The following is a 17,904-nucleotide window of genomic DNA, read 5'->3' as shown; positions in this document are numbered from 1 at the left end:
CTACGTTCCGACCCTCACCTGTGGTCACGAGCTGTGGGTAGTGACCGAAAGAACGAGATCGCGAATACAAGCGGCCGAAATGAGCTTTCTCCGCAGGGTTGCTGGGCTCAGCCTTCAGAGAGAGAGGGTCAGGAGCTCAGACATCCGGGAGAGGCTCAAAGTAGAGCCGCTGCTCCTCCGGATCGAGAGGAGCCAGATGAGGTGGTTCGGGCATCTGGTTAGGATGCCTCCCGGGCGTCTCCCTGGGGAGGTGTTTCGGGCATGTCCGACTGGGAGGAGGCCACGGGGAAGCCCCAGGACACGCTGGCGAGACTATGTCTCTCAGCTGGCCTGGGAGCGCCTCGGTATCCTCCCAGAAGAGCTGGTGGGAGTGGCCGGGGAGAGGAGTGTCTGGGCTTCCCTGCTGAGACTGCTGCCCCCGCGACCCGGACCCGGATAAGCGGAAGAAGATGGATGGATGGATGGAAGTACTGATAAAGAACATTAATGTGTTGATATGTCCTCTCAGTAGAATCAGCACAGAAAGAGAAATGCAGGATACAAAATAAAGACACAAGCGGTGAAGGTGTTTTTATTTCTTTACTTTATTCTCAGATTAAAACAGAAGCAGTCAGACAGAAACAAACACAGCAGAGGTGATCCAACAAAGACTTCTCGTCTCTGCGAACAAAAGTGAAGACTCGGAGAACTTCCCCTGAAGGACACGAAGGACTAGCAGTGCGATTCTTTTCATCGTTTGAAACCAGAGAGAGAAAGCTGAGGAGCAGAGACGAGTCCAGAGCCGCAGGTAGACGACGGGAAGGAGGGACGGGGGGCGGGGGACGGGGGACGATAGGCACTTCAGGCAAGGTGGAGGATGCCGTGCTGCAGCGGGTGACGGGTGGAGAGAGACGGGCGCGTGGTAGACTCCTCTGAGGACACTTTGAAACTGAAGCTCTGATACGTTAAGTTAAACTCTCAGGTGAGCTCTTAGAAGACGGACAGGAAGTGATTTTAAATCCATGAAGAGGACGAACACGCTCAAAGAAACAAAATGATCTACCTGAGAGTGTTTACTGATCTCTGTTTCAGACGGAGGAAACGTTCACAATCACCGGGCTGCAGCCAGAGCTCCAGAGCTCCAGAGCTCAGTCTCTGACCTCTCAGATGATCTTGAAGGAGGTTTTGGATCGTTCACTTCAATGAAATCACAAATCAAAGCTGAGCTATGAGGGGCTGCTTCATGTGAGGCTTTAAACTCTAAGATTTGTTTATGTGTCTACACTGAAGCATGTAAGTGCACCTCCTCAAGAATGTAACCACGCATTAAAACCACGCCGACTGCAAGCCCTGTGATTGGTCCGCTGGGTTGCATCGCACGCAACATGCACAGAAATGTCGCCGTCCTGTGCCTGCTCTGATTCCATCTCCTCTGACGTCTCCTCTCTTTTCTACTTTGTGCTAACTGCAGCTCGACTTTTACAGGCTCCAATATGAACATAAACAGAACACGCTAAAGATTTAATCGCCATGTTTCCTTCGTACAAACGATATGACGAGCGTAGAAACCACACTGCCATCTAGTGTTCAGGCGGAGTATGAACATGGATAAATCCCCCCAGGTGCTGAGAGCGTGTTCACATAAACGGCGAAGCATTAGAGGAACAGGACGTGAACAAATCTGTCAGCACATCGCCGTATTTTACAAACTCAGATTAGAATGAAGTGAAGTGAAATCTGTAATCCAGAGTAAAGGAACACGGCTGCATCACGAGGATGATCTCTCACCCTGAACACGAGCTGCGTCAGAATCAGAGCCGGCGAGGTGTTCAGAATAAGATGCATAAAGAAAATCTGAAGATATGACGCTGCGGCACGTGGTAAAAGAAATGTAGCTCCGTTCTGAGATGGTATCTTGTTGCTGAAGTGAAGCATGCGGGGAGGATTAAACGACGCGTCCTGAGGGGAGGATTGCGGGATGTAGCGGCGCACAATGAAGCTCCTGTCAAAATAAAGCTCTCTCTGTTTCCTCCTGATGTAAAACCTTGATCGTGACGGTTCCTGAACTTTATTTTTAGTCTTGCATGCAGTTTCACGTTGATGTCAGGGAGGTGAAGACGGCAGGGCGTTCACGTCGACTCGGGAGGCGTAGCTACGTTTGTCGTCCTGCAGAGGCTCCATCGGGCGGTGATTGTAAACGCTTGCTCTCTCCTAAAACGTGACGTTCTCTTTAAGAGTTTCAGCGTTTATAAATACCAATAAATACTCAGCGACTGGAAATGAAAACGGGTCAAACACAAACATTCAAAGCTGAAGACGGCAGCTCGTAGCTCGTCCTCTTCCTCGGAGCTCGCCGAGTGGCGTCCGGCTCGTGTTTGTTCCAGAGACGAAGTAAAACACGGATCAGAGCGACGGGAGCGATTTTGGAGACGCGGTGGGTTCGTTTGAGTTACGGCGGTCGGATGGCGTCGCTGCCCCTCAGAGATTCTTATAAACGCTTCACTGATCCAAGTCTTCGCAGTCACACATCCTCGCCGCCGCCGCCTCCGCCTCCAGGGTCCGCGATGAGTCGTCATTTCTGCTCCACGTCCTCCAGCAGCTTCAGGGCGGCCGAGTTCTTTGGTTCCACTTTCAGCAGGGTGTTCAGGTCGTCCACGCACGCTTTCACGTCCTGCAGGAGGAGCGACCGCGAGAGAAGGAGAGGTTTAGATGAGGAATGAGGAGAAACGTCGTCATCGTCGTGACATCAGAGACACGGAGAGAGAGAGAGAGAGAGAGAGAGAGAGTCTCACCTTGAGCTCTTTGTGAGCCTGAGCCCTCCTGTAGAGCGCCTTCACGTTCCCGCTGTCCATCATCAGAGCCTCGTCACAGTCTCTGACGGCGTCTCTGAACTGCTTCACCGACAGGTAGCACAGGGCCCTGATCTCACACACACACACACACACATATTAGCTTCAGTCACATTTAACCCTTTATAGTTTGAATCTTGTTTCTCGCCTCCTGACTGGCAGGAACAAGAGGGAGCACATCACACCTGTGCTGCGTGCTCTCCACTGGCTCCCAGTCCGTCACAGGATTGATTTTAAAGTTGCACTTTTAACGTACAAGGCCCCTAAATGGATTGGCACCATCCTACTTGGCTGATCTTCTCCATGCTCACAACCCAACCCGAGCACTGAGGTCAACAAACCAGCTGCTCCTGGATGTGCCTAAAAGTCGCCTTAAAACCCGGGGAGACCGAGCCTTTGCAGCAGCGGCCCCCAAAGCTCTGGAATGGCTTGCCACTCCAATTAAGATCGGCCCCCCCTCTGTTGAATGTTTTAAATCTTTGTTGAAGACACATCTCTTCTCTTTGGCCTTCTCCTCGTGAAGAGGACATTAATATCCAGTTATGTTGTTGTTTATTGTTGTCTTCATGTAATTTTTACTTTTTACCTTGTAAAGCACTTTGGCCAACACTGGTTGTTTTAAATGTGCGATATAAATAAAGTTGACTTGACTTGTTTATATTTTAGTCTGAGCGTTCCTCTTTGATTCAATCAGACGATCAGAACTCTTCACTCACTCCACACTTTGACTCAAGTGAGATCGACTTCTTGCTCTTGCTGTCCCCGCTCACTTTAACAGACGTGCTTTAATGTGACTTCACATTTTTAATTGCATTTTCATTTAACTGAATTTATTTTACTTTTTATCATTTATTTATTTTATTTAAAGCCCTCGAAGCCCCCCAGGTACCAAAAGTGTACATTCATATTTTCGCTATTCAATATATCGGTCAGTTTAATGGGTAATAGTACCAATTCGCACACGTTATGTCTTAGGCAATTTTGGCCCCCATCTACTCCCATTATAAACACGTAAATATTCATATTTTCGATATACTGTAATCCTGACATGTTATAAATAAATCTAAGCCTCTACCTTCAAAATCAAGGGAAAAAAGGTTTTAGGTCTACTTTGACCCCTAAACCACCAGATGGAGCCAGATACACTTTCAATGTACTTTGCCATCTGCTTACCATTAGAAACAGCTGTAAACCAGAAAAACTAGCATCATCAACATATAAAACAAAAATGGTTCATTTCACATATTTGCAACCTGCAGGTTTATATGACACAGATACTGTTCATGGGTCGATTTGACCCAGCAGTCGAAGTGGAGGCTAAAAGGAGTCAGAAGTGTCAAATACTAATTGTTTCTTTGCAACTGTGTCACATTTTTCACCCCACCTTCTCTGTTCCTGTGGGCAAACTCCACCCACAGTGAGTGGACACTCAGCAGGGGAGGGGCAAAACATATCAAGATTTTCTGCAAGGGAGTTAAATATCAATCCCAACACACCAAGACCAGTTTTTCTTGTGTGAAGGAAAGGGGGAGGGGGCACATTACACACAGGTCCTCTTCAGGCTGCAAAGTATGAGCCACAGGTGATGGTTTTTGTGATCGGCAATGAAAGGCATTGATCGGCAAACGCCGATCACATACTTTTTCACAGAAATCGGCCGATAATGATCGGTGGCCGATCGATCAGGGATGCTCCGATGTGCCCCCTCCCCCTTTCCTTCACACAAGAAAAACTGGTCTTGGTGTGTTGGGATTGATATTTAAGTGGTTGGATGTGGTTCAAAGTGTATTGTGTGTGTGTGTGTGTGTGTGTGTGTGTGTGTGTGTGTGTGTGTGTGTGTGTGTGTGTGTGTGTGTGTGTGTATGTGTGTCTGTGTGTGTGAGAGATAAATTGTAGTCATAAAGGTCAAATCAGCTCTCTTATGCCTTTTTCTTGTCCAGGGCCTAATTCACTCGTACCATACATACATATTTTGGATATACTGTAATCCTGACATGTTATAATGCATTTCCCATGAATACCAAATAAATCCAAGCCTCTACCTTCAAAATCAAGGGAAAAAAGGTTTTAGGTCTACTTTGGCCTCTAAACCACCAGATAGAGCCAGATACACTTCCAATGTACTCTGCCATTAGAAACAGCCTTATAATCCAAAAACTGGTCTTGGTGTGTTGGGATTGATATTTAAGTGGTGTGGAGGTGGTTCAAAGTGTATTGTGTGTGTGTGTGTGTGTGTGTGTGTGTGTGTGTGTGTGTGTGTGTGTGTGTGTGTGTATGTGAGAGAGAGAGAGAGAGAAATTTTAGTTATAAAGGTCAAATCAGCTGTTTATGCCCGTTTTGGGACCTTAAGCGATAACTTGTGAGTTTTTTAAGTAATATCTCATTACTCCAAAAATAATAATGCATCAAAATCAATATTGATATTAATTATTGACCTAGTCAAGGCTGTAATAACCTCATCCCAAATATTCCACTTAGAACCTTATTTTTGAAAATATGCTAAATATTTGATTTTTTTATTTTAAAAAAAAATGGATTTTTAGGACATAAATGGCATAAAAACATAACAAATATTAAAAAATATTATTTTTTTAAAGCTCATGACCACCTCAACTCAGAAACACAGATTCTTTCCCCCATTTCAAATCACAACTCAAAACACTTCTGCTTAAAACCGCCTACTCCGTCTGACTCCAATTGCTCTGTCATTTTGTTATTGTTTCTATTTTTTCTTACCCCTTTGTTAGTTTATATTGTTTTCATTTTGACTTTGATTTTGTTTCCTTTAATGTAAATTTGTGTATGTATATATATATATATATCTGTGCGGTGTCCTTGAGTGCAGAGAAAGGCACCTTTAAATAAAATGTATTATTATTATCATTATTAGAACCCCCCCAAAATCCCAATAAACATGTTTTTAAATCTAATTATTAACTCCACTACTGACCATTTAAATCAATATTTGGTGCAATAGTGTTTTTTAATCCTAACAGATGAGGATAACTCACTCGCTTTTAATGAAATTCTTATTTAAACTTTTTCAAATGTACATTGGAAAGACCTAAATATAAATACAATAGTTTCACATGACATAGATTTTTGTTTTATTTTATTTTGAATTTTGAATTATTTTTGTTTTATGAAGTGAGGTTGATAAATTAATCTGAGACACCTTTTCTGTCATATTGCTGCCCAGATTTTTAGGCTGTTTTTAACTGGTTTGGAAGACATATGTTACCTAAAATGTGAAATGAACCATTTTGATTTTATATGTTCATTTCACCTATTAAAGCTAGGGTTGGCAGTCTCGAGAAAACTAGCATGAATTTGAATGTAGCATTTCCTCATGACTCCGTCTAACCCCTCCCCTCCTCCCTCAGAGCTCCTCCAAAACGACGTCATGAAGTCCTTCAGAGGAGACAGGAGGAGGAGGAGGAGGAGGAGGAGGACTCACCTGTTGGTGTACGTTGTGATCTCAGTGGGGTTGTGTTTGATGCTCTGGCTGTACTTCTCGATGGCCCTCCTGTGGTCTCCTTTCTTCACCAGATTGTTCCCTTCTTCTTTCATGGCCTGAGCCTTCCTCAGGTTCTTCTCGCTGGGAGCTGAAGAACGTGCAGAGGAGAGATCAGAGAGGAAGGAGGAGGTCAGAGAGGAGCGTTTGGAGTAAAGCTCTAAATCCTGCGTACGCTCTGTAAAATCTGCTCACCAGGTTTTTTCGTTTGTGCCGTGCCGTTCTGTTGCAGAGTCTGGTTCGGTTGTGCGGCGCCGGCTGTGGTTTTCTGGGCGAGTTTCTCTCTCACGGACAGAGGGACTGTCGGGATGGGAGGAAGCTTTTCTCTCCATGACAGACCGTCTGCTTCTGTGAGCGCCTTCGTCATCCTGAGGAACAGAGAACTCACATGAGAGGCTGCAGCGAGGGACAAGGGCACGCCGTTTATTCTTCACCTACGTTGTTGTTTACATACCGTAAACATTTAAAACCAAAACAACAGGATGTAAATGAATACGACCGTCCAATCAGCAGCTCAGGTACCTGTTAGTGCCGTCGTGAGCGGCTACGATGTTGCAGTCGATCTGCAGAGCGGTCTTGTAGTCGACGTACGCCAGCCTGTAGCGCTCCAGAGCTTCGTACGCCGCAGCACGACGAAGAAGAGACTTCACGTTGAACTGAGACAACTCCAGAGACCTGAGGCAGATTCAAAATCAGAGACTCTAAGAGGGTTTCTCTTTTCCACCTCTCCTTTTTCCTTCACCTGTCTGAATCTGCAGAACACTTCTTACTCACATGTTGCAGTCTTTCACACACTCCCCACAGTTCCCGTCCTTCAGGTAGCTCGCTGCACGGTTCGAGTACAGGATGGACAAATCCTCTGGACTCTTTGTACCTGAGAGAGAGGTTAAATCCCTTTAACAGCGGCTCACAGGTGACGTTCACACGGTCACAAGTCAGGCTGATGAAGAGGGTGAGTTTAAAACACTGAAGGAGAAAACTTCAAGGATGTTGGGTCGGACAAAGACACTAAAACATGTTGTATCTTGTGATGTGAGGAGGGTTTTAATGTGAAAGTCGTCACATATTCAGCTTTATTTAAAGAGTTAATGTTAACAGTAAGGTCTGTTGTTGAAATGAGACCCTGAATGAGGAAGTGAAGGTTTTAATTTGTGTGTTTTAGTCGGTTTGAGTGAAAAATTCTTCAAATAACTTGAAAAACAAAACAAAAAATATCTTGATTTATGTAAAATATTTTAAAAATACTGGCACCACTGTGCAGTCTGCAGAAACACAAACAGCTACACACAGATTTAATGTATTTAAGTGGAATATTCTGAATTATATGCATCTTTAAGTCTGTTTAAGTCACAATCTGGGTTTTAAAAATGTCATCTAGACGACTGTTTGTGTTTAAACTATCAGGTTTCCCACAGCTGCTCATAAACGTATCAGTGTTCATCATGTTTACATATTCCTTACCTGACTTCTCCAGCTCTTTGATGGCCTGGCTGTAGACGTTTGTGGCGTCTCCATACTGGCCCGTCTTGAAACATTCGTTACCGGCTTGTTTCAACTCGGACCAGGACCGGGACTTCTGTTTCTGAGGCATCTCGTCTGTTTGAGGATATTCTGAAAAGATACATACACCAGCTTCAAATTAAAGTGTCTTTACTGTCACGTCAGCCATGTTTTTATTTCTTTATTCATCCTCTATGTTAGCAGAGAGGACAAATTAAACACATGAACAGCTATGGTGTCTGCACAATTTGGGTGTGACAGGACAGTCGCTGCATCCTGGTTGACGGTAGGTCTACCTCAAAATATGAGCTACTGAGGTTGTAGGACTGTTCGGCTACCAGGGGCACGGTATGAGCCAGACGGACCAATTTCTGCAGGCGGCCGTCTACAGGATTTGGTTTTGGGTTTATGTTCAGAAACACATCCTCCTTTTTTGGATTGACTTCACATTTGAAAACAGTCTTAAAGGGGCATTTCGACCGGAGGAACTTTACCCTGAACTATGTGCGTTTCATCCGGTGCACCCAGGGTCTAAATTTAGTTCAGGGTAGATAATCTCCCCCTAAAGAGCCCCTGCTAGGGGGGTAGTACTTTTCAAAGGTCCCGGGACTTTCAGGGGGCGGGGCCTGCAATGCTGAACGTGTCTGATTGGTGGATTAACCGCAGTGTTTTTATTCCTCCCTCCGTCCACAATAACATCACACACATCTGTGATTCTCTTGATTTCTCTTTCTTTCATTAGTTTTTATTTGTTCTATCTTTTTTGTATGTGTGTGTACTTTTCAAAAGAAGAAGCTGTGATTCTCTTGATTTAGCAGCTTGTAACAGTAGTCTTCTCTCAGCCCACCGTGAATGCGTCTCTCCTCCCGGTGTTCCGCTTTTAAAAGTGACCCTGTAAACTGGAGACCTTCAGCTGAACGTGTCAGTGTTTGTGGAGTTTACACAGCTGTTGAAACACAGAGGGAGTTCCTGGGAATGCAAACTAGTTTAGTTTTTATCAAGATTTCAAAATATCCTCATCAGATATTTAATGATGGTCTAAAGACGTTTATGAGGGATGCATCCGGCTGAGAGTCTCCAGTTAACAGGGTCGCCGTTTAAACCAAAACACCGGGCGATCTCTGCGATCACGGCTTTTTGAGTTCAAAAGGATTTTAAAGCCGTGTTGAAACGTCTTTGCTACTCGCGCTTATCTCCTCTCACGTGTTGATTCAGTGAATCCATCTGTGATTAAATATAGCACCATCTAAAACAGCGCCAGCTGAGTCTCTTCATGCTAACAGGCTAACTGTTGTGTTGCTCATAATGAGACCTGCCTGTCCGTCTGCTTTAAATATGTCATGAAACCAGAGATCAGAGTTGAAAGTTATTCCTCATCATGGGAGCAACAATAAGTTATCCACTCTTGAGATCCGGTTGAATGAAGTTGAAACGTGGAGACAAGAGACGGGTCGGGTGAGGAGGGAGTGATAAATAAACAGAATACTGGACTACTTTCTGCGATGACCCAACGACGACCACTGCAAGTCACAACGGTAAAGTAAAGAGGGCTGTGATATACGTCATCTAATGGTTTTAATACAGAAGCACATGCAAGTATATAAAGTGTCTCCATAGTCTAAAACTGTATAATCATCTGCACTGTTACTCTGATGTTTCTCTCTGTTGGGAAACACTTAATCCTCTACAGAAAACCAAGACGGGGCCTCGGCTCTCCAGATCCTGATCTATACGGGTACAAAGAGAGAGGAGATATTGCGAGGGATGGGTACCAAATTCAGTACTTTTATAGGTACCGACCGAATTCCGTCGGCACTACCGAGTACCGATTCACGTAAAATCAAATGGTACCATGTTTCGGTACCTGAACGCATCCCTGTGACTGTGAGGGAGTGGAAGAGGAGGCGTTTTTCCATACTTTCGCCCTGTAATAAAGTTCCAAACGGAGCCTGCAGCTGACAGGTGCGAGCACTCACCGTGAGGCAGAGCTGCAGGAGGATTAAGTTGAGACGGACTCTCTCGCCCCGGCTACCTGCCCTGTTTATACCCGTTCCTCTGTGCGTGAATGCCCAACAAGTAAGTTGTGTGTCCTGTTATTATAAAGAGACAGAGGACTGACTTTTCCCCGTCCGCAGGCGTTCACTTGTGTTCATGGATAAACTCCCTAAAGAGCAATTAGACGCCAGGAGCACGTGTCAGCTAATATATCTAATCACCTATATAATCCTGTTTCTGTTCATTTCATGTTTAATGAAACAAATATGTTAAATTACCCATCCCTACATATTACTGCAGGACCATGATGCTGTGAAGTTATCACATGTGCCAGAGGAAAACCTGTTCACCTTTATCTGTTCTTTGTTTTGGTCTCATTGTTTAAGTTGTTTTATTGTCTCTGAAGTATCATGACTAAATCTACACAACGCAGGGAAGGAAACAGAGACATTAATGGTCAAATTAAGCCTCATAATGACATAATTTACATCCCCATTAGAGGACATATTACTGTGTAGCACCTGCTAATGTTTATAATAATCTATATCTGTTTAAACTGTTGGAAATAACAGTTTTTTACACTTTTATGATCATTTCTAAGGAAAAGTCTGAGCTAGTGTGACATTTTATTACATAACTGAGAGCTGTGTTTAATGTTTACCTTATAGGATGTGATATAAAAGGGTTTATGATTTCATTTATGTGTATAACAGTGTAATAAAGGGAGTCCGTGAAGGCATCATTTGACAGAAAAGGTATATTTACCTGCAGGGAGGATGAAATAAACTTAATAAACATTATTAAATTACATTTTTACTTCTGTAGTCCACATGTGTACACAGGCAGCACTTTTTAAAACCCTATTTAACCACATTTATCTGAATATTTAGTACAGAAAGCCGCAGTTAGCTTGAACAAACATGATGAAGCAGAAAGCTAGCTTACTTTAATGCGCATTAGCTCAGTACGTAGTCTCTCATAGTTCCTAACACTCAGTTCTTGATCTATCAGGGAGTCTGAACTCACATTAAAGCTTCTCTCTGCTTCACTTTAAGTCCTCTTCAGTTATTTCAGGAGTTACTTTAACTCTTTTGATGCTAACTGCTCTTCACACAGATGTTAGCTAGCTAGCTGAGTTAAGCTAACTATGCTAATGTTAGCTAACAGTCTTACCGGCTCCTGGTTCAGAGGGACAGGAACACAACACGGACTTCCTCCTCTTCGCAGCTCGACTGACCCGGACTGAACCGGCTCCTGAGACTCTCTGGACCGGCTATGTACCCTGAGTTAGTACTGACATTCCTCTGTGTTCTCAGGGGGTTCAGGTGGTTCAGGTGTTTCAGGGACACGAGGCTCTGCTGCTGTGCCGGTGTGGGGCTCTGTAGAGGGGGGGAGAGGAGGACGAGCTGCTGGATGTCTCTGGTAACTCCTCGGTTTGCTGGTCTAAGGTCTAAGGAGGGAGGGGGTTCTGTTACTGGATCGGTTTCACTTCTTGGACTCGCTGCGTTCAAGGGATTCGGATATTATAGGAGTTTAGAAGACGGTGGGGCGCCCCCTAGTGGCCGAAAGGGAGAACACATACAAAGACGTAGAAACCTATTTTATACTGTCTATGATAGAAACACATCAAATCTTTTACTTTATTAAAAAATAATTTTAAAAATACATAAAAAAATAAATAAAAAAATAAAATAAAAAATACATAAATAAACAAATAATAAAATACATAAATGAGTACATAAATAAATAAATAAATAAATAAAATAAAAAATACATAAACAAACAAATAATAAAATACATAAATAAATAAATAAAATAAATACAAAAATAAAATAAAAATTACATAAATAAAAAAATAAAAAAATACATAAATAAGTACATAAATAAATAAATAAATAAATAAATAAATGAATAAATAAACAAATAAATAAATAAATAGTAATATTTACAGAAGAGGATTAGGGCCACTGGAAAAAAATTAAGGTCAAAATTGTTTTTATTATTATTATTATTATTATTCTGAGAGAAAAAATTCAATTCTGAGATTAAATGACTTTTTTCTCAGAATAATAATTTTTTTTTAAATGCCTTTTTTTTCTCCACTGGCCCTAATCCTCGTCCTTAACCCTCCTGTTATGTTAGTTTATTAGGGACAGCAATAATGTTCCTGGGTCAATTTGACCCGGAACATATTCAATCACCCAAAAGTGTCAGAACCCCAAAAAATCCCAATAAACGTTTTTATTAATCTCATTATTAACTCCATTAATAACCATTTAAATCAATATTTGGTGCAATAGTGTTTTTTAATCCTCACAGATCATGCATTAGGATATCCCACTCGTTTTTAATGAAAATTCTTGTTAAAACTTTTTTAAATGTACATTGGAAAGACCTAAACATAAATACAATAGTTTCAAATGACACAGATTTGTTTTATTTTATTTTGAATTTTGAATTATTTTAGTTTTATGAAGTGAGCTTGATAAATTAATCCGAGACACCTTTTCTGTCACATGCTACCCAGGTCCTTAGGCTGTTTTTAACTGGTTTGGAAGGCATACATATATTACCTTAAATGTGAAATGAACAATTTTGATTTTATATGTTCATTTCACCTATTAAGGCAAGCAAAGACATTCCATACCGAAAAAAATACTTTTCACTTTTTATTATTATTTTTATTTTAACTTTAAAAAGGGTCAATTTGACCCACAACATAACAGGGGGGTTAAATAATAATGATAATAATAATAATAATAATAATAATAATAATAATGTTAATTATTATAATTGAATATACAGTCTATGTATATAATACGTACATAAGCCGTAAAAGGACATGATTAAATACATTTAATTTTTCTTATTTTCTGAGATAATGAGAAAATAAAAAAGCTTTATATTTAAAATATAGATATTTCATTTAGTTTTAAAAACTCACAGTCCGTCTCTGATGCTTGTGTTACACATGAGGATCAGTTTCTAGAAAATAAAAGAACAGAGATTAAAGGTGACATATCATGCAAAATGGACTTTTTAATGGTTCTCTACCTGAAATATGTGTCCCTGTCTACAAACCCCCCCGAGAATGAAAAGACTCCATTCTGCCCCTGTTCTGATTTCTCCACCTTTCTGTAAATGTGTGCTGAAACCAGCCGTTTCAGACTTCAGTGTTTTTGTTACGTAACAACAATATCCGGTCTGTAACAGGAAGTCAGAGCTCGGAGCTTGTTCAGCCCATAGACTGTATAAAATACAACTCAACCCCTCCTCCGTTTTTCATTCCCTGCACACATGTGTGCTAACAAGGAGCTTAGGAGGGAGGCATGCTAGTTGTAGGCTGTCTTAATAAACACAAAGGTCGCTTTGACTCCCCACGTCTGCAGATTTGAAGATCCAGTGGATGATTTTTATTTATCATGGATAAGTGCTAGCGCTAGTTAGCATAGCCACATAGCTACATGTTCATAGCTGTAGCTGTAGCTGTGTACCAAGACACACGTCGACATACTGATAAATAAAACAACAAGAAACACTAAATCTGTGACCAATCCTTCATAAAAGGTCCTGCTGCCTTTCTGGTAGAGGTCGGTTTTACTCCCCACGTCTGCAGATTTGAAGATCTAGTGGATGATTTTTATTTATCATGGATAAGTGCTAGCGCTAGTTAGCATAGCCACATAGCTACATGTTGGTAGCTGTGTACCAAGACACACGTCGACATACTGATAAATAAAACAACAAGAAACACTAAATCTATGACCAATCGTTCAGAAAGGTCCTGCTGCAGGCGCCTCTCCATCAGGATCAGATTCAGAGGGTTGAAGTAAGGTGATCTCTGAGCAGCCGTGTATATTCAGCCAACATGTAAACATTAGATCAACGTGCTGGAGAGCCGAGGCACATCCACTTCCTGAGGGGGCGTGGTCAGAGAGAAAACAGAGTGTTCTGAGGAGGGCTGAAGAAGAGGGCTTTTCAGGCAGACCAAAATCTGATTTCAAAGTGTTTTTTTGAGCATAAACTTTAAAGACATGTTTTGGGGACCTCTTAGACCAATATATGTTGATGAAAAAAGCGTGATATGTCACCTTTAAATGGTCAGACAAGAAACAGATGCAGCACAGAGCTGATCAAAAATGAACCTCAAATGTGTGTAAACTGTGACTTGTCAGGACTTCTCTGTGGCTGTGCAAAAGGACAAAAGACAGCTGGAGTCAGTCAAGAGCAGCAAAAAGTATCCATGGAAAAAGTACATTTGGTGAGTCATACTCCTCTTTTGCATTTAATTTTTCTTTTGCCTGTTTTTTGATGTAAAGAGCCAAATTGTGTTTTCTTTGAGGTTCATTCATCTGAGCTTACATAATGATACAGTAAGATTAAAGGGAGTAGGGGTGACCCCAAATAGTGGAATATTGGACGATTCGTTCTAATGAGTCTTAGTCGACTGCCAATCTCATAGTTGAATATTTGCATATGAAACGTGGATCATTCCATTCAAACCATGGGGGTGCTCAATGTCTAATGTTACATTATTATCCTGTTTCCTGTAAAAATAGTGTCTCATATATCCTATTTTGATATAAATATAGACTTATTTAATGTAATTCTGAGAACAGCTCTTGAAGTGTTAAATCTCCTTAAAGTGGTAATTAAATCTCCCCTGGTAATTAAAGGTGGACTCTCCCATTTAGCAGGACCTGTGGAGCAGACGTACCTCAGCTGGTCTTTAAATCTGTCTACGTTCATGGCAGCTCAAAATGTCAGGAAATAAAACTTCAGTTGATCCTTAAAAACTAGTGATGAAGATGAGGAGCAGCTTCATGAAGAGGGCTGTGAGATCAAGGATTACCGGACCACACAAAAACTGTACGGGGCCAAAAGAACCAGGAGGGATACCCCAAAGCTGTCTGAAGCCTCAAAAACAATCCACAGCATCCCATCCACCTCCACACCATCAGAGAGGATATTCTCAAAGACAGGATTTACAGTCAACAAAGACAGGAGCGCACTTCTGCCCGTACACACGATGGTTTTCCTCACGTACAGTTTGAAAAGACTCAAGCGGACAAAGACGAGATGAAAGACTGTTTTAAAAGGTTCTGTTAAGAGATTTAAAAACCCTTTAGCTGGTTCAGGTTTGATTTTGAACATTATACAAATGTTTAGTCTTAAGTTGGACAGACTGCTCTCTGCTGTGTGAACACTGTTTAAATATCTCCTGATTCCTTTCTCTATAGTGGAGCGTTGTTCCATGTTTAACTGATGGTGGTCTTATTTGAGTTTTCTCTCCTTCATCACCTCGTTGTTTTTGTAATATAGATTTAAAAAATCTAAGTTTTATACTTATAATATTCTGTTGTCCCTTTTACTTTAAGCTACGAGTCTCTTAATTGTAAAGGGTTATGTGTAATATTGTCATGCGGTCACCATCATGCAGACTTTGGGTCAATAAGGAAAAACAACAAACATTCCACTATTCGTCCACTATGGGCAAAATCTGATGGATCAGATTCCACTAAGCAGATCCTTAGTCGGGCTCACCCCTAAAAGGGAGTATAAACACTTTCTGCATTTCCAGTTGATTCAGAATATGAATAAACGTTGAATTCACACATCACGCTCACACCACCATGGCACCGTGCACCTGTCCCTTATTTAGCAGTGAGAAATTGGTGTGTATGTGGTTTCTGGTACTTCTGGAGCCAGCCTCAAGTGGATCCTCGAGGAACTGCAGTTTTTAACACTTCCGCATTAGACTCAAATTCACCCCCGTACAGTGTGAGCCGATCGAGAAATTAGCTATCCAGACTACACTCGTCTTTTGAGCCAGGCTGTAAACATGTTTATTTCTGCTGTAAAGATCGGCTTCTTTGAATGGGTGTGTATGTGGTTTCCCGTACTTCCGGAGCCAGCCTCAAGTGGATCCTCATCCCGCATTGGACTCGTATTTTTAGACTGGAGGTTGCCGCTTGGTCTCACCCTGTCCAGATTCTATTTCCCATAACTACCTGCTAATCATACATTATGCCTTACATTGAAAACACTAACAGATTTAAAGATCTGCAGCTACAAAATAAAAAACAAACAGCAGCTGAGCTCCTCCAAGCTCAGACAGCTTGGTTTCCAATGCTCATGTACAGTCATGGCCAAAAGTTTTAAGAATGACACAACTATTAATTTTCACAAAGTCTGCTGTTTCAGTTTTTATAATGACAATTTGCATATACTCCAGAATGTTATGAGGAGTGATCAGCTCAACTGCAATTCATTGCAAAGTCCCTCTTTGCCTTGAAAATGAACTTTATCACCAAAAACACATTTCCACTGCATTTCAGCCCTGCCACAAAAGGACCAGCTAACATCATTTCAATGACACACAGGTGTCACACACATTAACACAGGTGTGGGTGTTGATGAGGACAAGGCTGGCGATCAATCTGTCATGATTGAGTGACTGGACACTTTAAAAGGAAGATGGTGCATGACACCATTGTTCCTCATCTGTTAGCCATGGTTACCTGCAAGGAAACACGTGCAGCCATCATTGCATTGCACAAAAAGGGCCTAACAGGGAAGTTTATAGCAGCGAGTAAGATTGCACCTCAGTCAACCGTCTATCCAATTATCAAGAACTTCAAGGAGAGAGGTTCAATTGTTGCCTAACAGGCTCCAGGGCGCCCAAGAAAGTCCAGCAAGCGCCAGGACCGTCTCCTGAAGGTGTTACAGCTGCGGGATCGGGCCACCACCAGTGCAGAGCTTGCTCAGGAATGGCAGCAGGCAGGTGTGAGTGCATCTGCACGCACAGTGAGGCGAAGACTTTTGGAGGAAGGCCTGGTGTCAAGGAGGGCAGCAAAGAAGCCACTTCTCTCCAGTAAAAACATCAGGGACAGACTGATATTCTGCAGAAGGTACAGGGACTGGACTGCTGAGGACTGGGGTAAAGTCATTTTCTCTGATGAATCCCCTTTCCGATTGTTTGGGGCATCTGGAGGAAGGCTTGTTCGGAGAAGACGAGGTGAGCGCTACCATCAGTCCTGTCTCTTGCCAACAGTGAAGCATCCTGAGACCATTCATGTGTGGGGTTGCTTTTCGGTCAAGGGAGTGGGCTCTCTCACAATCTTGCCTAAAAACACAGCCATGAATAAAGAATGGTACCAGAACGTCCTCCGAGAGCAACTTCTCCCAACCATCCAAGGGCAGTTTGGTGATGAAGAATGCCTTTTCCAGCATGATGGAGCACCTTGCCATAAAGCAAAAGTCATAACAAAATGGCTCGGGGAACAAAACATTAAGATTTTGGGCCCTTGGCCAGGAAACTCCCCAGATCTTAATCCCATTGAGAACTTGTGGTCAATCCTCAAGAGGCGGGTGGACAATCAAAAACCCACAAAGCATTGATTCTGCAAGAATGGACTGCCATCAGTCAGGATTTGGTCCAGAAGTTGATTGACAGCATGCCAGGGAGAATTGCAGAGGTCTTGAAAAAGAAGGGTCAACACTGCAAATATTGACTTATTGCATGAATTCTGTGTAATTCTCAATAAAAGCTTTTGATACTTATGAAATGCTTCTAATTGTATTTCATTATACCATAGAAACATCTGACAAAAACACCTAAAAACCCTGAAGCAGCAGACTTTGTTAAAATGTAATATTTGTGTCATTCTCAAAACTTTTGGCCATGACAGTATAGTTGAACTAAAGTTCAGCTGCAGACCTCGACGCGTTGTCTCAGGCTGGACGGTGGATTTTTGGCGGCCGTGATGAAGTTTGCGTGCAATGAAGACGACTGCATCATTCTTCATTTTGAAAAAGCTCAAACATGAGCTGAAGATACGGACGTGAGATCTCAGGAGGAGAACCGTAGACATCCTTATCACCACTGAATGAACCGCCTGATCTGAAGGACGCCTGCTCTGTTTGCTCTACGTTCAACCTTGGAGACAAGGGACACGCAGGTACGGCAACACCACGGAGACAATGTGTTCAAAGAAAAACATCTCCTCATGAGATTACAAAGAAACGTTGTGCAGCTCCAGGACTGAATCAAAAATGAAACTTGAC

The 17,904-nt window shown here is 42.3% G+C and overlaps 1 protein-coding gene across 1 annotated transcript; it reads right to left on the bottom strand.

Annotated features, from left to right (window-relative positions):
• Nucleotides 1–560: 560 nt before the first annotated feature.
• Nucleotides 561–11,376, bottom strand: tomm34 (translocase of outer mitochondrial membrane 34). Its single transcript, XM_034678404.1, has 8 exons — nt 11,011–11,376; nt 7,804–7,953; nt 7,117–7,216; nt 6,865–7,017; nt 6,538–6,710; nt 6,286–6,433; nt 2,772–2,898; nt 561–2,650 (listed from the first exon to the last, which is right to left on the bottom strand). The coding sequence occupies exons 2-8, from the start codon at nt 7,931–7,933 to the stop codon at nt 2,552–2,554; spliced, it is 930 nt and encodes a 309-aa protein (XP_034534295.1). The 5' UTR covers nt 7,934–7,953; nt 11,011–11,376; the 3' UTR covers nt 561–2,551.
• Between the last annotated feature and the right edge of the window lie 6,528 nt (nt 11,377–17,904).

This window comes from Notolabrus celidotus, unplaced genomic scaffold (assembly GCF_009762535.1).
Source record: "Notolabrus celidotus isolate fNotCel1 unplaced genomic scaffold, fNotCel1.pri scaffold_145_arrow_ctg1, whole genome shotgun sequence".
Taxonomy (NCBI): domain Eukaryota; kingdom Metazoa; phylum Chordata; class Actinopteri; order Labriformes; family Labridae; genus Notolabrus; species Notolabrus celidotus.
The sequence above is the reverse complement of the archived record's forward strand: the minus strand, read 5'-3'. Positions and strand labels throughout refer to the sequence as shown.